Source organism: Zasmidium cellare (genome assembly GCF_010093935.1).
Source record: "Zasmidium cellare ATCC 36951 unplaced genomic scaffold M409scaffold_9, whole genome shotgun sequence".
In the NCBI taxonomy this organism is placed as follows: domain Eukaryota; kingdom Fungi; phylum Ascomycota; class Dothideomycetes; order Mycosphaerellales; family Mycosphaerellaceae; genus Zasmidium; species Zasmidium cellare.
This window is the reverse complement of record NW_022986953.1, coordinates 393,078-414,381: the sequence shown is the minus strand read 5'-3', so window position 1 is coordinate 414,381 and position 21,304 is coordinate 393,078. Positions and strand designations below refer to the sequence as shown.

General features: G+C 54.5%; 11 protein-coding genes across 11 annotated transcripts; 7 read left to right on the top strand and 4 right to left on the bottom strand.

Annotated features, from left to right (window-relative positions):
• Nucleotides 1-314: 314 nt before the first annotated feature.
• On the top strand, nucleotides 315-839 carry M409DRAFT_20094 (uncharacterized protein; the record flags this gene model as incomplete). The annotated part of the gene is made up of 1 exon (XM_033805232.1): nucleotides 315-839. One exon carries the CDS (start codon nucleotides 315-317, stop codon nucleotides 837-839), a length of 525 nt encoding a protein of 174 aa, XP_033670568.1.
• A 767-nt stretch (nucleotides 840-1,606) lies between these two features.
• On the top strand, nucleotides 1,607-2,851 carry M409DRAFT_20093 (uncharacterized protein; the record flags this gene model as incomplete). The annotated part of the gene is made up of 2 exons (XM_033805231.1): nucleotides 1,607-1,688; nucleotides 1,746-2,851. The coding sequence occupies 2 exons, from the start codon at nucleotides 1,607-1,609 to the stop codon at nucleotides 2,849-2,851; spliced, it is 1,188 nt and encodes a 395-aa protein (XP_033670567.1).
• Nucleotides 2,852-3,110: 259 nt separating this feature from the next.
• Nucleotides 3,111-5,705, bottom strand: M409DRAFT_20092 (uncharacterized protein; the record flags this gene model as incomplete). The annotated part of the gene is made up of 3 exons (XM_033805230.1): nucleotides 3,111-5,246; nucleotides 5,294-5,390; nucleotides 5,524-5,705. 3 exons carry the CDS (start codon nucleotides 5,703-5,705, stop codon nucleotides 3,111-3,113), a joined length of 2,415 nt encoding a protein of 804 aa, XP_033670566.1.
• Nucleotides 5,706-6,079: 374 nt separating this feature from the next.
• Nucleotides 6,080-7,360, top strand: M409DRAFT_20091 (uncharacterized protein; the record flags this gene model as incomplete). The annotated part of the gene is made up of 1 exon (XM_033805229.1): nucleotides 6,080-7,360. One exon carries the CDS (start codon nucleotides 6,080-6,082, stop codon nucleotides 7,358-7,360), a length of 1,281 nt encoding a protein of 426 aa, XP_033670565.1.
• A 176-nt stretch (nucleotides 7,361-7,536) lies between these two features.
• Nucleotides 7,537-8,003, bottom strand: M409DRAFT_20090 (uncharacterized protein; the record flags this gene model as incomplete). The annotated part of the gene is made up of 4 exons (XM_033805228.1): nucleotides 7,537-7,559; nucleotides 7,610-7,730; nucleotides 7,789-7,921; nucleotides 7,981-8,003. The coding sequence occupies 4 exons, from the start codon at nucleotides 8,001-8,003 to the stop codon at nucleotides 7,537-7,539; spliced, it is 300 nt and encodes a 99-aa protein (XP_033670564.1).
• Nucleotides 8,004-8,369: 366 nt separating this feature from the next.
• M409DRAFT_20089 (uncharacterized protein) lies at nucleotides 8,370-10,005 on the top strand (the record flags this gene model as incomplete). The annotated part of the gene is made up of 5 exons (XM_033805227.1): nucleotides 8,370-8,545; nucleotides 8,597-8,652; nucleotides 8,703-9,592; nucleotides 9,646-9,918; nucleotides 9,979-10,005. The coding sequence occupies 5 exons, from the start codon at nucleotides 8,370-8,372 to the stop codon at nucleotides 10,003-10,005; spliced, it is 1,422 nt and encodes a 473-aa protein (XP_033670563.1).
• A 775-nt stretch (nucleotides 10,006-10,780) lies between these two features.
• M409DRAFT_34173 (uncharacterized protein) lies at nucleotides 10,781-11,227 on the bottom strand (the record flags this gene model as incomplete). Its single annotated transcript, XM_033810318.1, has 3 exons — nucleotides 10,781-10,821; nucleotides 10,877-11,080; nucleotides 11,140-11,227. Coding segments are annotated over 3 exons (333 nt in total), but the record flags the coding sequence as incomplete, so codon positions are not given.
• An 832-nt stretch (nucleotides 11,228-12,059) lies between these two features.
• M409DRAFT_36039 (uncharacterized protein) lies at nucleotides 12,060-12,414 on the top strand (the record flags this gene model as incomplete). The annotated part of the gene is made up of 2 exons (XM_033810495.1): nucleotides 12,060-12,093; nucleotides 12,164-12,414. Coding segments are annotated over 2 exons (285 nt in total), but the record flags the coding sequence as incomplete, so codon positions are not given.
• A 664-nt stretch (nucleotides 12,415-13,078) lies between these two features.
• Nucleotides 13,079-14,467, bottom strand: M409DRAFT_20086 (uncharacterized protein; the record flags this gene model as incomplete). Its single annotated transcript, XM_033805226.1, has 2 exons — nucleotides 13,079-13,691; nucleotides 13,743-14,467. The coding sequence occupies 2 exons, from the start codon at nucleotides 14,465-14,467 to the stop codon at nucleotides 13,079-13,081; spliced, it is 1,338 nt and encodes a 445-aa protein (XP_033670560.1).
• A 575-nt stretch (nucleotides 14,468-15,042) lies between these two features.
• On the top strand, nucleotides 15,043-17,757 carry M409DRAFT_20085 (uncharacterized protein; the record flags this gene model as incomplete). The annotated part of the gene is made up of 2 exons (XM_033805225.1): nucleotides 15,043-15,184; nucleotides 15,239-17,757. 2 exons carry the CDS (start codon nucleotides 15,043-15,045, stop codon nucleotides 17,755-17,757), a joined length of 2,661 nt encoding a protein of 886 aa, XP_033670559.1.
• Nucleotides 17,758-18,887: 1,130 nt separating this feature from the next.
• Nucleotides 18,888-20,047, top strand: M409DRAFT_20084 (uncharacterized protein; the record flags this gene model as incomplete). Its single annotated transcript, XM_033805224.1, has 2 exons — nucleotides 18,888-19,790; nucleotides 19,892-20,047. The coding sequence occupies 2 exons, from the start codon at nucleotides 18,888-18,890 to the stop codon at nucleotides 20,045-20,047; spliced, it is 1,059 nt and encodes a 352-aa protein (XP_033670558.1).
• Nucleotides 20,048-21,304: the final 1,257 nt, after the last annotated feature.

The window sequence follows — 21,304 nt, the reverse complement described above, 5'->3', positions numbered from 1 at the left end:
TCCCAGAACCACTCCCACCTTTCGACGAAAACTTTCCCAAGCAACTGCAGCCTACGAAGGAGAGATTCCTCACCTTGACATCTCTGCGACTGGTCTGTCGCCAATTCCAGGTCGAAGTAGATCAAGTCTTCCAGCGAGACATCCTGCCACACACGGCACTCAACCACTTCTTCCACCTCCTCCCCGGGCACGAATTACCACAGTTGTGTGCCTTGCGTCGCAAAGTTCTCGCTCTCCCACATCTTCTTCGTGGTGCAAGATTCTACTTGCGGAGCCCCGACAAGGAAACCATCTGTGCGAACGATGACGCGGATATGATCTGGGATACGCTGATTCAGAGTCAAGACGGGTGCGATCGGATACCTTACCAGGAGGATGCTCAGGTGATTGCAGAGTGGACGTTGGACTCTTCGTCAGCCCCGGAGGATGTCACCATCTCGAATCATGCAGCGGAGGTGTGTGGCTGTCAAGCGGACCGTCGAAATGGCAAGGCCTGTGCGTATGCCATGGTTGTATACCAACCTCTCGCGAACTCGCTCCGCCTGAAGTCGTTCGTTTGGCCGAATTATCGTTTTGAAGGAGATGTGATAGACGACTCGGTTGTCTGCTCGACGCTGGAAGGTAGATTGGAAGATTTGGACTTGGGCGCGTTCGATGACCTGGCGAAGAAGAAGTACAAAGAAGTGGCGACGGAGTATCTGCCACCTGCATTCTGGGACCTTTATGGAGACGGCGATGTCGATCGGAAAGTCGCGCTGAGGAACGAGCTCATCGAGGTCGGGGCGGAGAGGGTGGTCGAATCGCAGAAAGAGCGCAGTGGTATGATTAGCTCTTCTTAACCCTCAAATACCTTGCCGTAAATATGGGAGATGTCTCGTCTCTGCCATGCGAATTTATTGCTGCAACGCGCGTTTGACTTGCATCTCTTTACATCGTTCCTCAACATTCCGGGTCTTCTGAACGGCCGTTTATCCCTGCCTCTGTCTAGTCCGCTGTTCATATTCACGGCGTCTCTTTGCATTCTTTCTCGGCCCTTTCAGACGAGACCGTGCCATGGGGCCTGTTATGGTTGTTGTCGACTTGTACGAAGGATGGGGATGGGAGGTCTAGCGATCGTCGGGCGCCGCTGGTCGTAGCACCTGTTCCTCATCCTCCTGTGCATCTCCACGGCTGCCTAGGAGTCTCATTGTTGATCTGAGGGAGATGTAACATGGTACGAGCAGGACGCGTTGACGTGGATGTTGGTGATCGAGGTGTGCCGATCTTGATCCAGACTAGGACATTTATCTGCAGTCTGATTGGCTGACCGCAAGAAATAGCGGGGCTTCGCGCCTGACGTCTCCTCACTCATGTTTGCCAGGTTGTGGTGGTGGGCGAGTGCAGAGAGTGGTGGTGCAATCTCGATACCACCCAGCGATTCCCTTGCACACGCTTGCTATATCGCTCCATGACGCCATGTGAAATCTGCTGAACGAAAAGGGTCCTCCAAACACATCAGACGGACGTCTTCAACCTGATCTCCAGCTTCGATCAGAGGCACGCGACACCAGCTTGACTTGACCCTACTCACCTACTCACGTCCAAGATACAAGACCCTCCAAGAAATATGGCGACAACGGCGGCAGACGGCACTGCCCAGCCCACGGCCAACGAAAAGTTCTTTCGCTATTTCCAGCATGAAGTCACAGGTTGGCCTTCAACATGAAGAGACCCAACATTCAGCACTAACAATGCGAGAAAACAAGACCTCCAGGACCAGATGAGCCGCATCGAGAACACGGCCTCCTCAGGTGGCGAACGAGCAGACGCCGTCGACCACTGCCTCTCAGCAATCGCTCGGCTCTCCAATGAAGTCCAGGATGCCTCCTCCTACATTCCCGCTTACGACCAGCGAACTTACGGAGATGCGATCAAAGCGTTGAACACCAAACTGCAGGATGTCCGAGCCGTGCATGCTCCCAGGCAGAAGTTTTCGTTCAAGAACAAGTCATTGTTCAGCGCGCAGAAGAACCCTTCTGCGATTAGTTTGAACGACGCCGCTGACATGGCGGATCAGAAGCGGAAGCAGATCCCGGGTCATCTTTCGGATGTTTCGAACAACAGCAGCTACGTGAACACGCCTGCGAGCAATCTCACGCCATCTCGGGAGAAGGACCAAGAAGAAGCTGAGAAGCAAGACTCTGGCACCGAAGCCACCCAACCCAGCAACGACGCCTCCAAAAACACCCTCTCCCCGACCACCGCCCGCACCATCCGCCAACCCTCCTTCTCGCAAAGCACCTCCGTCACAATCAGCGACCACGACAACATCCACATCGTCCTCCCCACCGCCGCCAGCCACGCCACGAGCTCCGGCACGGTCTCCAACCTCTCCCACTCCATCATCGACCTCTCCCCACCGACAACCACCACCAACGGCCAACCCTTCGCAACGCTAACCCTCAAAAACATCTCCCACTCCCTCATCATCTGCGGCCACGTCTCCGGCGCCGCCCACCTCACCAACATCAAAAACTCCGTCCTCGTCGTCGCCGCCCGCCAGTTCCGCATGCACGACTCCGCCAACTGCGCCGTCTACCTCCTCGCCACCTCCCGCCCCATCATCGAGGACTGCTACGAGATTCGCTTCGCGCCCCTCCCGCAAGCGTATATGACGGAGCGGGATCAGGACGTCGATAATAAGTGGGCGAATGTGGATGATTTCAAGTGGTTGAGGAATGAGCCGAGTCCGCATTGGAGGGTTTTGGAGCCGGGGGAGAGGGTGGGTGAGGGGGTTTGGAGGGAGGTCGTGCCTGGTGGGCCGGACTTGGGTGTGGAGGAGATTTTGAAGGCTGTGAAGGGTGAGGGTTGATTTTGGGTTTGGGAGCACGTTTCGGTTTGTATGGTGCTACGTCCGGCGAATGAAGTTGGGAGGTTTGAAATGCATCGTTCGGCGCTGGGGTATGACTGATCAGCATGTAGTGTATAACGTCGAAATGATCTTGGTAGTCCACCGTCATACTGGAACAGGCTTCCTGTAAACGTAAACCCAAACCTCTATTCCGTACAAATATATACATCTGAACACGCACCCATACATTCTATCATCCCCATCCCCCTCATCCTCATCATCACCCATCCAAAACCTCCAAAACCCTCTCCTCAATCCCACTAATCGTCTCCTCCGTCGTCGTCATCGCCGCCATCAAATAAAGCACATTCCCAAGCACCCTCGAATGCACGACCGAATTATCCACCCCTACACTCCCCTCCCCTCTCAACAACGCATCCCTTACCCCCGTCGCCGCCGTCGACGCATACCCGCCACCCGAACCACCACCCTCAACATCCTTCAAACTAATCGCAAGCACAGACCCCAACGCGAAGACATTATCCACGTTGCGCTTATGGGATAAGGCGGAGACGAAACGCCACGACCACATACTCCACGCGTGCTCGGAGCCCTGGTAGCTGACGCCGTAGGAGAAGGCGCGGGGGGACCAGTCGTCCTTGAAACTTTCCCAGGCACCGGCGCGCTCCAGATTCTGGAGTTGTTTCAGACTCTCGTTCGCGACGGCGCAGCCTATGGGGTGTGCGGTGTAGCTGTGGCCGTGCAGGAGGGCGTCGGTTTTGGAGGGCGAGAGGAAGGCGGAGAAGATGGCGTCGCTGGCGGTCGTGGTGCAGAGGGGGAGGAGGCCGCCGGTGAGGAGTTTGGCGTTGACGACGATGTCCGGTTGCAGGCCTAGGAAGGAGGCGGCGCTGAAGCGGCCCAGGCGGTAGAGGCCTGTGAAGACTTCGTCGAAGATTATGGGCATTGAGGTCCAGTCGCCTCCGTTGCCGTTTCCATCCCCGTTGGAGGTTGTTGAGTTGGGTTCGTAGAATTCGCGGGCGACTTCGACGAGGCAGCGCTGGTAGAGGGGGTCTGCGAAGAGCATGCCGCCGGCACCGAGGATGATGGGTTCGATGATGACGGAGCCGAGACGGATGTTGTCGCCTTGCTTGACGGCGTCTGAGATGGTCTCCCGCAAATATCGCTTGTATGCGTCCCAGTCTCTGTGTCTCTGGTGGAAGTCAAAAAGATCGCTTAGGGAGTGAAAGTACTTGGTGTTGAAGGGCGCTCCTTCGAAAGGCTCGACAAGCCATCTCCCTTCTCGCATTTTGACCGTTGGGAAGTCGAGCCAGATGCCTCGTCCTTTGTACCATTCAACCTTTTCGTTGAAGATGCTTGGTTCTGAGCAGTCCATCGTTCCGATCGTATCCCCATGGTAACTGTTCTTCAACCCCAGTATCCGGATATCGAGATCTCGAGGGTTCTCGGGCTTGTACCTCATGAGTGAAGCTCGAAGTCCCATCTTGACAGCCACTTCCATTCCAGTGCTTCCATTATCGGTGTAGAATACTTTCTTCAGACGCGAGTTTCCAGACTTCTCAATGAGCGTCTGGGCCAAGTCAAGGGCAGGTTTGTGGATGGAACCGGCGAACATCACATGGCCATATCGGCCAGCCGCGTAGGCAGCAGTGAGTGCGAGAGTGGGATTTCCATGGCCTAGACCTTGCGTCCACCACGATGCAGAGCCGTCAAACGCAGGCTTGAGTAGAGATGGTTCGGGATCAGCCGGCGAGTTCTGCTCGGTCTGCTGCGTTGTGGTATAGCTCTGGAAGTAGTCGCCGTACGCAGAGTCCCAGGCCATGATGGTATCCTTAGATCTTTCGGTATGCTGCAAGAAAGGATGCCAAATCGCTTTCTCTGCCTCCTCTGGCATCGATCGGATCTCTGCTATCCTCTTGTCGTGAGACGCAAGGAATCGCTCAGTAAACGCCATGACATCGCGATGCTCGGCTGACTGCTCATAATACTCCTGCATGGCTTGATGATCTTCCTCGACGTTCACATTCCGAGGAGGTGGCGGAGGGATTGAGAACGCCGTGACGCTTCGATCTTGGAAGTAATCCCTGAGGTATGCAAAGTTGCCGTATCGATCAACTCCACGATCTTCCGAGAAGAGAGCCACGGAATGGACATCATATCCTCGCATGTGTAGAGACTCCCATGCCGAGATGGTCGTTCCAATGCCGCCGAGGTTGTGATCTCCCACAAGCAAAGTAGGCAGTCTCAACGGGCGATACAGGTCTGCTTGTGAGCTTCCGGATGGGGTTGGTGATAAGACGCCACCGGCTGTCTCGACGATGGAGATGCCATCTTGGCCATTGGCGTGCTTCGACAGCTCATCGTACACTGCCGCAAGGACTGTGGCATCGGTGATGGGCTATCAATGTCAATCTTTTGATCGACTTGTATTACAATCCTGCTTACCCTGCCTGCCGAACGAACAGCCAGATGCGGACTGACGGGGTCATTGAATTGGAAGAGGCATTTCGAGTTCACGCCCGTGTCAAGCGTTGCAATGTGGCTAGATGTCCGTCAGTGACTGTAACCCTTAGGGTTGTTGGGGTTAGATCGCATGTTTCAAAAACACACAACCAACTTGATTCCTTGCCCAATTTTCGTACAAACGAATCGATCGGGTATATGGACAAACTCACTGATCATCAGCTTCATCCAGCGGCCCCGTGGAGACAGGCTTGAGGTAGTTGACGCTGGGAAGTCGCTTCTGAAACGCTCGGCAAAGAAGCGAACTGAAAATCGTCTTGCCGACACCGGTATTGGCACCGTACACCTGCAGCACTCGCAACTTCGGCCACAGGACCGATCCAACCTGTCTCATCTTGCACGCATTACCACGACAACCGCCCCGATCTCAACAAAAGCACAGGAAGTTGGAGGATGAGGAAGGAAGAAGAAAGAAGAGATGTCGTTGACATCCACAGCGGCTGCAGCCGAGTGCTGGCTTGCTCTCGCTCGGGCTTCGTTCGTGCAGGGTGTAGCGGTGTGGGAGCGTCAACCAAAGTCTAAGCAGCAGAATGCCAATGGGTACTGTCGCCGAGGCATAGCTCGTGCGTTGGTGGGAGAAGTCAATGGCCATTGATGAGCGCGTGGGGCTGGAAATAGAGCTCTGCTACTTCCTGCACATGCGAGCTGCTGCGAGGCAGTGAAGAAAGCGAAAGATCCAGTCCATTGTTATTGACTCAGCTTCAAACCATGGCTCGAAGGTCTCAGCTAGAAGACGCCATCACGGCAACGCTGTCGAAACGGCAGAGTCAGTCCACACTGCGAAGACTCACGACCAACCCGCCGGAGAGTGTCGACTTCTCCTCGAACGACTTCCTCTCGCTTGCAACCTCGAAGGATCTTCGCCATGCATTTCTCCAGGAGCTGCATTCCGACCCCGCCCTATCCTCCCATCTTGGCAGTGGAGGATCACGATTACTGGACGGGAACTCCAACTACGCAGAGAAACTCGAAAAGGATATTGCAGCTTTTCATAATGCTGAGACTGGACTTTTGTGCAATTCTGGATTCGATGCCAACGTTGGGTTGTTCTCCTGTCTGCCGCAGAGGGGGGATGTTATCGTGTACGATGAGTTCATTCACGCGAGTGTTCACGATGGGATGAAGTCGTCAAGGGCTGCGAAGAAGGTGTTCTTCCAGCACAACAGTGTTAGTGCGCTGAAACAGGTGTTGAAGCAGTGCACCGCCGAAGACGAGCAAATCCGAGCTGGGAAGAGGAATGTCTTCATCGCCGTTGAAGCTGTCTATAGCATGGACGGCGATGTTGCACCACTCCAGCAAATCGTAGCATTGATCAAGAACTTATTGCCCAAAGGGAACGGCCATCTGATCGTTGACGAAGCCCATTCGAACGGTGTTTTTGGTCCAAAAGGAAGAGGCCTCGTTTGCCAGCTGGGCCTTGAGAAGGAAGTGACTGTTCGACTGCACACTTTCGGCAAGGCTCTAGCATGTAATGGTGCCATCCTCCTTTGCAGTCCGGCGATCCGAGAGTACCTGGTGAACTACGCGCGACCGATGATATACACAACCTTCATGTCCTATCCGGCCTTGGCAGCTATAAGGGCATCGTATGACTGGCTGATGAGCGGGAAGACGGAGGCATTGGCGAGAAACCTTCAATTGCTGATTCAGACGTTACACGAACGTCTGCTGGATATGCAGGCTTCGCTGCACCTACCACCGGCATACGAGCATTTGGTGAGGAGCCCGATCGCATGCCCAGAGACTCCCATATTTGCAGTACTTTCATCCGAGCCGAAAGTCCTGGCTGCACACTGCCAACGGCTTGGGTTCGTTGTCCGTGGGATCATGTCGCCGACCGTACCTGAAGGAACCGAGAGAGTGAGGGTGTGTCTGCACGCTGGCAACACAGTAGAGCAGATTGACGGCCTGGTCCACACCATTCGCATCTGGGTGCAGAGGAGGGTTCGCGAGCTGGATGGACCCATAGAATCAAGACCACGATTGTGAATGAGAATGAGCTTTCGAGACACTGCATGTGTTAGTATGGCGGATTGGATGAGTCTGGCGGCAAAGTCGTGCACGTTTGAAGAAAAGTTGGCGTCTCGCTGTAGCATTTGTGCCTTTTCTCTGAAGGCTTGTCATCCATATATACATGTCCCAGCGCCGTCTCCCAGTCCCGTTCCCTACAGATGCATGTGTGGAGGTGCTGGAATAGTCAGCATGAATGCTCCTCCATAGTGTATGGTGTATACTCACGATCCAAGTGCGGACAAGGGAGGTTGCGCTCGTACTTGCTGCCACCCGGTGCCGTTGGTGGTCTGTATGGGTCTGGGTGCTTCCACTTCTCAAGAAGCGCTTCGGTCTGCTCTAGGAGTTCCTGTTGCCCACGCAGTCAGTCGACTGCCATATCTTCCTGTTCATCTCTGATCCCTTACTCTTTGCTGTCTGGGCTGGGTGACGTGCTTGTTGGCCTCGAACAGCCCTCTGATGTACAGCGCCTGGCCGCGCCAGACATATCGGTGGACAGCCCAATCGAGGGCCAACTTGAGGGAGCGGCGGTATAGGGAGCTGTCGCGTGCGTGTTAGAAGGGTGGTCTCTTGCTGGCCAATGACATGGGGTGGATTACAGGACGTGCTGCTTGGAGGCCATGGCCGCGGTGGTATCGCAGGGCGAGTCGCCCGTTCAGCAAGGCTTCTGGTCCAGCAGGAGGTGTCGCACTCTCTCCGACAATGCCCGTGAGGTGTGTCAATGGTGGCTTGGTCGTCGGGTATAGAAGGAGAACAGCCGTGGAACCTATCCGATGAGAGCACTGAAGGAGTTGGAGTTGGGCGGCGCGGAAGCAGCCGCAGAGCTTGCCTCGTTCGCCCGTACTCGTTCAAAGAATCAAAGAACCTACATCACTTGCATTTCCGCTGACCACGACTCCACTCACACCGCCCACCGCCCTTCGTTCCACCTCTTTGTCTGGCCTTGCTACTGAGAGCTCATCAAAGGCAGCTTGCCGTCTCTCACGCCATGTCGTCTTCACAATGCCTTCGCCGGCTCGCAAGCGGCTCAGTATGCCGTCCAGCCTCCCTCCTCCGCCAGTCTCCTACAGCATCTAGCAAGCTCCTACGATCATCTACTGGACTCAGGACACTTTCTACCAGCTCATCATCGTCACATTCGCTCCCAGCACTGCTTCCTACGAAGTATGCGACCCTGAAACACAAAAATGGCGCAGTGACTGACCAGCAAACAAGGAAACCCTTCCAGCCTGTACAATTGCGTCAATTCAGCTTGACAAGTCGCTATTATGGTCAGAATCAAATACGATACGAAGTAGAATCAATACTGACTATGCGGCAGAGGAGCAAACGGTCAAAGTGCCAGAAATGGCAGAGTCGATCTCAGAGGGTACCTTGAAACAGTTCTCGAAACAGGTTGGAGACTATGTCGAGCAGGACGAGGAAATCGCCACGATCGAGACCGACAAGATCGATGTCGCTGTCAACGCCCCCGCTGCTGGTACGATCAAGGAGTTCCTTGCGAAGGAAGAGGATACTGTCACTGTTGGTCAAGATCTCGTGAAGCTCGAACTTGGAGGCGAGCCAGGACAAAAGGCAGAGACTGCGAAGGAAGAGCCGAAAGAGCCGGCGCCAGAATCGCAACCCAGCGCATCCGAGACCTCGGGCAAGAAGGAAGAGCCCAAGCCCAAGGAAGAATCGAAACCTGAACCCAAGAAAGAAGAGTCGAAGCCACAACCAAAGCAAGAATCGAAGCCTGAGCCCAAGAAGGAAGAGTCAAAGCCGAAAGAGTCAGAATCAAAGGTCGAATCTCCATATGGCAGCCGTGAAGAGCGCCGAATCAAGATGAACCGCATGCGCATGAGGATCGCTGAGCGTCTGAAGCAGTCGCAAAACACCGCCGCATCTCTTACCACGTTCAACGAGGTCGACATGTCTGCTCTGATGGAGATGCGCAAGCTCTACAAGGATGATGTGCTCAAGAAGACTGGCATCAAGTTTGGTTTCATGAGCGCATTCGCACGGGCATCTGTTCTGGCCATGAAAGATGTCCCCACGGTCAACGCCAGCATCGAAGGCCCAGGTAGCGGAGATACCATCGTGTACAAGGACTACGTCGACATTTCTGTGGCCGTGGCAACTGAGAAGGGTCTGGTGACACCCGTGGTCCGCAACGCTGAGAGCATGGACATGCTTGGTATTGAGAAGTCTATTGCAGATCTCGGCAAGAAGGTGGGCAAGATTATATACGAGAGGAGTACAAAACACTGACACTTGGTTACCAGGCACGCGACAACAAGCTCACGATCGAAGACATGGCCGGTGGCACCTTCACCATCTCCAACGGCGGCGTCTTCGGCTCCCTCATGGGCACCCCGATCATCAACCTCCCCCAAACCGCCGTCCTTGGTCTCCACGCCGTCAACCAAAAGCCCGTCGCCATCAACGGCAAAGTCGAGATCCGCCCCATGATGTACCTCGCCCTCACCTACGACCACAGACTCCTGGACGGCAGGGAAGCAGTCACTTTCTTGGTACAGATCAAGAAGTTGATAGAGGTGAGTCGGGACAAAACGTGTCAAGTTGGAGGAGAGATTTGCTGACATTCCACTTTACAGGACCCGAGACTCATGCTGCTGTCGTAGATGGCAGGCTACCATGTGGAGGATGTTGTGTAGGTTTTGCATGCTGTACAGATTACAATCAAGCGTTCCATCCTGAGAGACCTTCTCCGTTTCCTCTTTCTACCTGTTTCATCCAATACGTGGATCTTTCTCCGATGCTGCGACTTCTTCCAAGCCAAGGAGTTCGAGAGTGTGTTGGTTGTCTGCCGCCCTTCGGTCGGAGCCCGTCCGCCTTCTACGATCTCTTCAACTTTCAGAAACCTGCAGTACTCGAATGCATCCTTCATCAGCAAACGTTTCTCACGCATGTTTCCTTCAAGGTCTTGACTTCTCCAAATCCGTGGTCGTTCTTCAAGGTCAGAAATACGGCTTGCTGCCGATTGGCTGGATGCTTTTTGTTTTGACGCGACCTCACCAACGCGTCAAGGAAGCTGCAAGTAAAAGTCTCGAAAGCAATAGGAATGAGGTTGAGAAATGGAGAAGTTTGAATGAAGTGTTTGAAGTCTGATCGGATTGCTCAATTCAAGCTTGGTATCATCATAAGCCTGCTGCCCCAATAGCTGCTTGCTATGGGCATAATGTACAGCATACTCTCTTCGCCTCTGCCTCTGGATCAGATCAGAGGCATCGTCATGCAGCAGTAATAAGAAAAAAGCAGAACACGCCATAACCAGAGCTCATGCCCGCCGTCGATGAGCCCATTATCATCAGAAAACCCCATTCTACGCCAGAACCCATTGTGCCGTTGTCACTTGATGAAAGAAGAAAGCATTTACAGCTCTTGGCTGCCTGGGCCCTTGCCTGGCTTGGTGCCGGTGGTCTTCTTGGGGAGCAGGTCTGGAAGTGGATGTCAGTGACTGGAGGATGCAATTGTGGAGGTGGTTCTGCTTACTCTGGTGAATGTTGGGGAGGACACCACCCTGGGCGATGGTGACGTGGCCCAGGAGCTTGTTCAGCTCCTCATCGTTGCGGATGGCCAATTGCAAGTGACGTGGGATGATACGGGTCTTCTTGTTGTCACGGGCGGCGTTGCCAGCCAACTCGAGGATCTCAGCAGCCAGGTATTCGAGGACAGCGGCGAGGTAGACGGGAGCACCTGGAGATGAAGGTCAGATGATGCGATCAGGCAGAAGCAATCAGACGGATGCGACTCACCAGCACCGACACGCTGAGCGTAGTTGCCCTTGCGGAGGAGACGGTGGACACGACCGACTGGGAATGCGAGACCAGCCTTGGACGAACGCCTGTGATGGATGATGTCAGTTTGCGCCAGATGCGATATCAGATGGAAAACGCGTTGTTTTGGACCGGAAAAGCGCGTCAAATGTGATGGATGAGGTGGAAGCATCTGAAAAAGATGCAGTAAACAGTGAAGACTTACGACTGAGCGCTGGACTTGGCACCGCTGGCCTTGCCTCCGGACTTGCCTCCAGTCATTTTGAGTGATTTGAGTTGTTTGGGTGGTTTGGGTGGTGTGAATGGGTTGGTGGTGATGGATGGGCTGGTGGAGTGGCTGTTGTCGATGGAATGTGGTGTGGAAGATGGAAAAAGCTGTTGTGAAGAGAGGTGGGCGGCGGCGGTATTTATTCGCTGGCGTGCTCCCCGCGCTTCCCTTATCACGCAGCGCTGAGCGTCGCTGCCAAACGTGACGCGGAGGTCCGTGCGCACCAAAACAACAGCGGGCGCGCGGCAAGTTTGATCTGGCAGCTTGCAGCGTGACGCCCGCGCTTTAAAAGGCCCTGCACCTCCCACTTCGCCGTCGACTCGCTTTCTTCTCTTCCACACACGCACGACAGCATTCATCGACATCCATCACACATCCATCACCCAAGTCAACCAAACTCATCCACCACTCCAACTCAACCAAAAAACCGCACTCGAAATGGCACCCAAGGCAGCTCAGAAGGTACTTTCGCATCTGATGCGCCATTTGAAGTCGCAAACCGCATCTGACACGTCCGCAGACCCCAACCACCGCCGGCAAGGCCCCAGCTGGCAAGGCACCCGCCGAGAAGAAGGAGGCTGGCAAGAAGACCGCCGCCCCATCCGGCGAGAAGAAGAAGCGCACCAAGACCAGAAAGGAGACCTACAGCTCCTACATCTACAAGGGTTCGTCGCATCCATCGCATCTCATTTCCATCAATGATTCATCTTGTGCTGACGCGTTTTCTGTCTCCAGTCCTCAAGCAGGTTCACCCAGACACCGGTATCTCCAACCGCGCCATGTCCATCCTGAACTCTTTCGTCAACGACATCTTCGAGCGCGTCGCAACCGAGGCCTCCAAGCTCGCCGCATACAACAAGAAGTCGACCATCTCATCCCGCGAGATCCAGACCTCCGTGCGACTGATCCTCCCCGGCGAGTTGGCCAAGCACGCCGTCTCTGAAGGCACCAAGGCCGTCACCAAGTACTCTTCGTCCACCAAATAGATGACGACAGGGTCTTCTTGACGGGGCGTTTACGATGAATTCTTTGGTTTACTCAACAAGGGCTCAATGAAGGTGGCCGAGGCGTTTGATAATGCGATCATGGGATGGGTTTGCTTTTTTCTCTGTTTGACACAATGGTATTTTCTCATTTTACGGTGTGTGCTCACAATACCACGCGCGCATTGCGCACGCGCAGAGCATGATCATGGAGGGCTGTACAGTAGCAGCGGCTCAGCAGTGAGCGGCTCAGGCTAGAGAAGCAGCTTGAGATGAATGCATGATTTCCAAAACATTACTGTCTGTTCTCCAACCTTTCTACTTCTTCCATTGCTTTCAAATGAACTCTATCTTGAAGTTCAGTTCGACCTCGACTTCGACTTGTTCTCCATCACGTTTATCTGACTTGTGCAACAGCAAATGCGGTTTGTTTTGATGGCCCCTTCCGTCTTAGCGCACGACACGAGATTGACACGCTTGTTCACATGCCGCCAAGCCCAGAGATTCGAGAAGTCGTGAAAGGAAAGAGATGGACTTGAATGAGAGCAAAAACTAGAAAGATGAAGGTCAATTGGGTATCTACAAGATGCATCGAATCGTCAAGTGGCGTCTGAGTCATGCATGGACATTCATTCGCGAGAAGCAGTCAAGGCAGCATGAGTGATGTTCAAAGCGCCGAATCGTCACCATCATCCTCGTCGAGCGTCTCGTCCAACGTCTCCACCTCGTCGACCGCACCAGCTCTCTCATTACCCGTTGCATACTTCGGCTCCGTCTCATGGATATGGATGATGGCCTTCCCAGGCATCTCCGCGACCGCTTTCCGCCACTCCTCAAACTCCTCCTTCGAGCGAATCAAGAAGCCGAGCAACATCGATGGATCCATCTCCGCGAGCCCGAGTCTCCTCACGCGACGTGTGTGGCAAGTCTCGATGTCTTCGGCAGATGGCTGGGCTGAGAGCATGTGTCGAGTGGTGTGTGGGTCGAGGTAGAAGAAGTTGTCGCCTTGGTTGCCGATAAAGTAGTGGCTGCTGCTGGGTCTGCCACCTGCGATGCCGACGCTTTGTGGGAGCTCGAGTGCTGCCTTGAGTGCGGCATGGTAGGCTGGGGTGACTTTCTCGATGCCGAGTCGGATGCCCAAGACTATCAGGGTTGGCTCGAACTGGTCATCTGCATGCTTTTGGGAAGCGGTGGCCACGAGGGAGTCGATGTAGACGTCGCTGTCGTTTGGCCGAGCGTATACTCGAAGTCCAGCTTCGTGGTACTTGTCTGTGAGGGCACTATCACAACATAAGCTTGCTGCCGTGGAAGATCAATCTGCTAAGACTCACCGTATACATCTCGCTGTGGCATTCGGTCCAAACCACTCGCCAGGATATGTTCCACAAGCCTGAGCTCCATGCTCCACAAATTTATGTATTGAGAAAGGCGATTCTGGTGTATCTGCAAACAAGGAGAGCAAATCCTTGTATTCATCCTCCTTCTGTCCCCTCCTCCACTCTCTACCCAACCGCAGCAGAAGTAAGGTGTTCGCCAATAGCGACTGTCCACTCCTGATCATGCAACCCCATCCGGTATCTGATGTGAAGCCACCCTGGTTCGCCAGGTTGCGTAGCTTCGTCGTGAAGGACATGGCCGAAGCAGCAGCGGGATCGTTCGATTTGGCTATCGGGGGGAAGTTGTTGCGATATGTCAACCAGATTCGCGACTCAAAGTCTTCAAGAAACTCCTGCGGCCACCCAAGATCCTCCTCTTCCATAGACTTGGTCAACTGAACCTGATCAAAGCTTTTCGTCAGCTCATCTTCTGCATTCTGAGCTTCCGCCCCAGTGTTGGACGTTGGCTGGGTCACGACGGCGGAATCGGCATGAGAGGCTTCGGACTCGGATTTAGCAGAGGGCGAGGTTCCAGTCGTGACTGTCAGAGGTCGATCGGGGTGGACGTTCGATTCGTATGACTTTCCAAGACACCAGATCGGGGATGAGTCGTCGTTTCGAGGCGGTCGATCGAAGATATAGTCAACGGCCCGCTTGGAGAAGCGAGCGAACTCGTTCATGGCGAGCCGTGGAAGAAGAACGGTTCAGAGGTAATGCGAGTTGCAGGTTCTCTTCTTCGCAGGGAGCAGGTGTTCACGCGGACGTCAGGTGTGAGGTGGCATGTGATGCTTGGAGGCTGACGTCCCTGGATCTAGTTGGGAGGTAAGGGGAGAGCTGCAGCAGTCAGGACGATTCCAGCAATCTGACAAGCTGTTGTCCTCAGGTACCGGCACCAAAAAGGGTCACAGCGTCGAGGTAAATGGGATGCTTGCGTAGACTTGTTGAGAGACAGACAGTTGACATGCGGTGATGTTGCTGCTGCTGGCTGGCTGGGAGGATGCGGGGCGGATCGCGGATCGTCGAAGCCTGCAGGGTCTGACTCGGAACGTGCAGCATGTCATCGAACGTCAAAGGAGAGTGCGCGGTGGAGCTGGCCTCATCGTTGTCTTCTAATTTCCCTCCACTTTCTGCTTTTCACCACAGTCGCTCTTTGCTCGACCAAGCGCTAGATCGCGGATAGATTCAAGTTGTTGAAGAGAAGGGACAATCGCTACTGCTGCCGGGATCTCTCGCTGAGCGGGGTGCTTTCTCAGAGATGGGCAAGAAGAAGGGGAAGGCACAGAATGGCCGGGCCAAGCAGAAACAGAAGGCGAAGGGCAGCAACAACAACACTCCGCGCACTCCCATGTCACGGGACCAGCGATTTGCTCGACAGATGCTGTTAGATGACGATTGGGGTCAGTAGGCGCATACAGGTTGAGGTGTCCAGCTGAGCTAAGGTCGTGATACAGAAGAAGAGAATCCCCTTCAATTTCGAGGTTTTTCGCAAAACACTCCCGCTAGCTCCACCCCGCGAAGTGCGAATGCAAAGCTCAGACATCAAGCCATCTCTTTCGTCAGCGCCGGCGTCAACTCCCCAAGCGTCAAGCCTCCACAACCCGCAGAACAAGAGACCGGCGACGAGGACATCACGCTGGACGATAGCGACGAGGGGGAATTTGATGACGAGGACATAGACGACGGCGCCATTCAGACCAACATCATCATGGATGCCGACATCGAGCTGTCCGAGCAAGGAGTGGCGAAGATGAACATCGCAGGACACAACGCTGATATGATGGAGATAGATACAGGCGCGATTGCTCAGGAGAACTCACACACTGTTCCCGAGCAAGACGTCTCTTTCGTGGTAGACACTGTTGGAGATGCTAGTCTCGCGGGAAAGCAACGTACCAACGCAAGTCGACCTCCCAAGAAGCGCAGTCCCTCGCCAGCTCCATCAGACTCCAGCGAGGAGGTTGTCGTTTTCCATGGCCGCAATCGTGGGCAGGCCACCATCATCGATGATCCAGTCACGCAGACTCCACCGCAGCAGGCACCCGCCCCTCCCAAGGCATCGAGTCCACACATCACAGACGATTTACTCAACGCTCTCAAGGCGCCGACTCCGGGATACTCGCCAGCTTTTCCCGAGCCCAGCCGATCCTCGCTGCCTGTGATGGGCTGGGGCGCGAGACCGTCGAAGTACGGTAATACTGCGCATACGGCCGATGGCTGGACACCTGCACCAGAGAACCCATATTGGAAGAAGGGCAAGGGGAAGGCGGTACCACGACCAGATCTTGCACCTTCCGCAGCAAAAGTCAAGGCATTCGAGCAATCAGGCCCAAGAGAGTCAAAGGTGAAATTCTCACAACAGGCCACGAGCGAAAACACGGAGAAGTCACTTGACACCCTAAAGGCCGAGTGGAAAGCTACTCTACGCGAGAACAAACAACAGAAAAAGTCTCGTCGCGGCAAGGGTGGCAGGAAGACCGACAACAGGGCCATGCGCAACATCATCATATCATCCGATGAAGAGGACGGTGGCGGAAGCGAAGCAGCATACGAAGATTACATGGAAAACTTGAAGGCGCAGTTGGAGGCGGAGGGTGAAGAGTCTGTTATGGACGTGCTGAAGGAGTCGTCTTCACATTCACGTTCCATCGCTGGACCATCTATGGTGGTAGATGGGCAAGAGTTTGGTGAAGATGAAGTTCTTCCGAAGCACATGAAGGGGGAGTCAGGTGAAGCTGGCGGCAGCGGCGAGCTGGATGGTGACAGTAACGAGTGGGAGACATCCGAGAGTGAGATGAATCCCGACTTCAACGAGATTTCCTCTGACGAATCGCTCAACGCTTCTGATTTGGAGGAAGAGCTCGAGTACACCGAGCGACAACAGTGGGAGGACGAGGATGATCTGCGTCAGAGACGTATAGATCGCATGACGGACGAGCAGATCGCGAGACTACTCGCGAAGCAAGAAGAGCTCGGAATGGAGGGTGATGAATTACTGCTGGAGGACGGAGCATACGACCTGGAATCTGATGACGGTTTCGGCGATTTGCAAGCTGCACGTGCCGGCCTTTCGGACATCACGAACTCGACATTCGCTCGTGCACCAAAGAAACACGGCATGCGACGCAACAAGAGCCAGAAGGACCCTGACTTCTTTCCTGATGCTACCATGCTAGCGGATACACTCGATCAATACGGTGACAACGGCTTCGACATTATGGACTATGATCGACCCTCACTTCGGCCTACCAAGAAGGGTAGAAAGGGCAAGCTGCCGCCAGAGCTGGAGATGCTCTCGGACGAGGAGTTGAAGGAGGAGATGCGCGGCCAATGGGCCAATGACCGATCGAAGAAGCGTGAGAAGAAGTTGGAGCGAGAGGAACTACGTCGCGAAGGCCTTCTTGGGTCAGCCGGACGCAAGGGCAAACCTGATCTCAGCGCCAGATACCCGCTCGGCATGACCCTCAAAGAAGTCCACAACGAGCTACGTGAGTTCTTGCAGGACGAGGATCTCCACCAGCGGGCATTCCCGCCTATGGACAAGATCAACCGCAAGTCGCTCCATGAGGTCTGTACGGCGCTGAACTTGAAGTCAAAGTCACAGGGAGCGGGTAAGAACCGCTTCCCGATCATTTACAAGACTTCGATGACGCTGGAGTACTCCGACGACATGTTCGGTCGGGTGCTGAACGCCTCGAATCACGGCTTCCTCACGAACGCCAAAGCAAAGAAGATGTCGAAGCAGTTGGGCAAGCGTGCTGGCCGAGGTGGTGGATTCAGCCAGGCGGCGACTGGATTACGGGATGGAGAAATCGTCGGTGCCGGTGCTGCTGAGATTGGACAAAACAATTTCGGACATCGTATGATGGAGAAGATGGGATGGACCAAGGGTGCAGGATTGGGCAAGGACGGCGAGGGACGACTTCATCATGTCGAGCAGGTCATGAGGACCTCGAAGGCTGGCCTGGGTTAAGGAGAGCAAGAGGCGCCGGTGCACGCTCCGGGTGTGGCTTCTCTGCTGCCTAGATGCGCCTCTGTGACTTTCTGTGTTTGTTTCATGGCAAATGGGACCATCCTGCATTGCTTGGCGTTCGATGGTGGACAAGGAGAATACAGTATAGATTGGTGCCTCAGGCACTAGGGTTATTCTGGGGTTAGGTCGACGACGACAATATCGTCGGTAGCGTCCAAGTAGAGCATGAAATGATGAATCGTCTCGTCAGGAGTATAGTCCAGCTTAATGTTCCGTTTTACCTTGAAGCCATTCGAGCAATGTTTGGTCTTGTTGTACTTTCGCAATCGTCGTTTTCGATGGTTCTGAGCATGACCAAGAGAAATCAGATGGAACACGGTCTACATGACTGGTAAAAGCAGACTAAAGCCATAATTCGACCAATACGAGTCGGGGGAAGTCGAAATATTGAGCACAGATTATCTAGATCTCACAGAATACCCCTGCGTCGCTTGATATTCGAAGAAGAGGCATAGAGCGGCGAGAATATATCGTTGTCGACAGTCACGTGAACGCTCGAGCTTTGGCCACTCCCCAAGTCCGCAGAGTCTCAAAGGCAGCAACTCGACTCCCAAACATCGACATTCACGATACGCTCCATCGCAACTCTGGCCACAGTACGATAAGGTCGACTTGCAAACTCGATCTCGTTGTCGACCCCAAGAAATAGTCCGAGAACATGATCGCTACTAATTAGGAATACCTCCTTTTGGACATTAACGCGCCGCATTCGAAGGCACATGTGAGCCACGACACAACAAGACGGCCACTCGTAATCCGACCATCCACAAAGCTCCGATCCACATGGCCAACTGCAGAAAGATGGCGCACAGTTCAGGCAACTTGCTCGCTGCGGAGAATTCCTCGAAAGTTGGAGCCATTGGATCGACACGCCCGCTGACATCACCCCCCATGCGCCGCTTGACCAACTTCAAGAGAGGCGTCCTGTTTCGTAAGAGGTAGGTAGGTAGGTAGGCAGGGATCGTTCGCAGCAGGTTTCGGTCATTTTCGTACCGTACTTCTCATACGTCTCGCCTATATCTGGATATACAACTAGTGATTTGGTTGTTTCCGTTAACACTGTTGGCATGATGAAGCTCAAGAAGGATCGCAAGGACGAGGCACTCACGGCGTTGCCGGTTGCGGAACAGCAGCAACAGGAAGAGGTGTTGCAGCAACAGCAACAAGCGCAGCAAAAGAAGGAGAAGAGGAGGTTCAGTGGGTTTTGGAAGAGGAAGGACAAAGAGGCGGCGCCGTCGGATACAACGACTACGCCGTCGGTCGTCATCAACGGGAGTAGTACGCAAGTGCTGGACTCGGCGTATGCCAGCAGTGATGCGAACCATTCGCAATCGCAAGAAAGGACATCGTCGTCGTCGCATATCGTTCCGTTGGAGAACACTGGTCAAGTTCCGGGAGTAGGACAGGAACGTAACCTGACACTGAACCGACTTACGGGCGATGTTCAAGACGAAGGAACGGGCGAAGTCGTCTCGACCGTAACAACTACAACGACAACGACAACAACGACGACAACTACCAAAGGCGGCGGCAAGAAAGAAGTCACCACAGAAGTCGTCTCAAACCCAACGCCCACCCCCTCCCCCGTCGCCCAAAACCGCGACAGCGTCGTCTCCGAAATGCCCTCCGAAATGCCCGCCGAGCCCGTCCCCAACCCCAACGCAACCCGCCCAAGCGGCCAAGCCCTCACAACCAACACCCCCTCCCTCCCGCATCGCAACCCCAACCGCATGTCGCGCGAGAACCTCGCGACGCCCGAGCGCGTCACCCGAGAATCCCTCAGCGAACAACCACCCGTCAGCCCGATCCAACCCACCAGCGGCTCCAACTTCAGCTACCCTGCGCGCGCGGGAGGACCTCCTTCGACGACAGCTCTCGGCGTCGAAGAGCCGCAGCAGCAGCAACATTCCTCGCCATCCCCGCAAACGCAGAGTACATTCGAGAACCTCCGAGCCGCCGCGAGGGGGATACACGTAAGTCCACAATACACAGCACCCTCAGCCCCTCCTCAGCACCAAAAAGGATGGGTGAACCCCATATATATGATTGACCGACTAACGACGTGAACAAACAGGGCGTCGGCGAAACCCTCCGCGGCACCCTCAACAACGAACTCGACAACCGTTTCCCGCGAAGGAACCCGGATAAAGCTGCGGCGGCGCAGGCGAAGAATCAGGGCGTGCTGGAGAGGGGACAGAGGGAGATGGGGAGTTTTCAGATTGAGCGGTGAGGTTTTCGTTTAGAAGAAGGAGGGTGGAGGAGGAGGGAGGGGAGGGAAGGGAAGGGAATGGAAGGAAGGGGAAGGAGAAGGGATCTCGATGAGAGGAGATGAGATCTTTATGAAGATATGAAGATTATGATGATGTTTAGGGCGTGAGGATTTATTGTATAGGCTCGGTTGAGCGGTGTGTGGTGGAGTGTGTTCTGAATTCTTCGCGTTCGCGAGGTATAGGAAATGTGTACATAGGCACAAAGCTTGAGGGAAAAGGGGAATGATGATACCCTGACTGCAAATGATCGGGAGGAGGGAGGAGAGAGACAGGGTCGTTGTGATCATTCAAAGTCATTCCATTCCAATCCATTCGCATTATCGCTGCGTGTGTCCACATCTCTCTCTCTACAAGACCATCTATGAAAAACCTGGCCACGATGCAATTCCAAAAAACCATGTCATGATAAAACGCGCCAATGCTGAGCAAGGGTATGAAAACGCCGCAAGAAACACCAAAAAACATTTGCTGAAATAGTATTCATTCGTCTTCCGACGTGTCCGACGCGTACCTCTTGGGTGGCAGCAGGGTCATTCGCGATTGCCGCGGCTTTAGCAACGGAGTCGTGGATGGTGAATAGAACATGTCGGGGCCACGGGAGGTGATGTCGATGCATGCGCAAGGGTGCTTGGGTAGGTGACATTGCGGACAGTTCTGGCTGGGATCGTTGCCGTCTCCAGATTGGAAGGCGGAGAGTTGCTGTTGAGGTTGCTTGGATTCCTTTGCTGTCCAGACGGTGGGTACAGAGTTGTCGACGAGATCGTGTTGAGGTTGGACCGAATCAGCACGAAGCTTGTTGTCCAGTCTTCGCATGCACGATTGAGGGATGTCCTTCGCACCTTTGAGCTTCGGCCACTATGCCGGTCTGAGTGCATCAGGCACAGCGGAGGTCGAGGCGTTGGTAGCTTGGGACGGCTGCCACTAATGCACCATCACATCGGCAGGCTGTTGCTGTTGCTGGCCTTGAGGATGCTGTGCAGTGCCATTCGCGCCATTCTCAGCAGGTCCAGACTCGTCCATCTCCATATCTTGGTCGCCGCCCTCACCCTCGCCCTCCTCTTCCTCAAGATCCTCCTCTTCCTCTCCATCGCTCTCGGCCTCGAGGTCTTCACTGCCGGCGTCGGACTCCTCATCTTCGTCCTTGCCCTCGCCCTCGTTGTTCTCGACACCCTCCATCTCAGCATCTCCGTCGTCATTCTTCACAGCAGCGCCTTCTT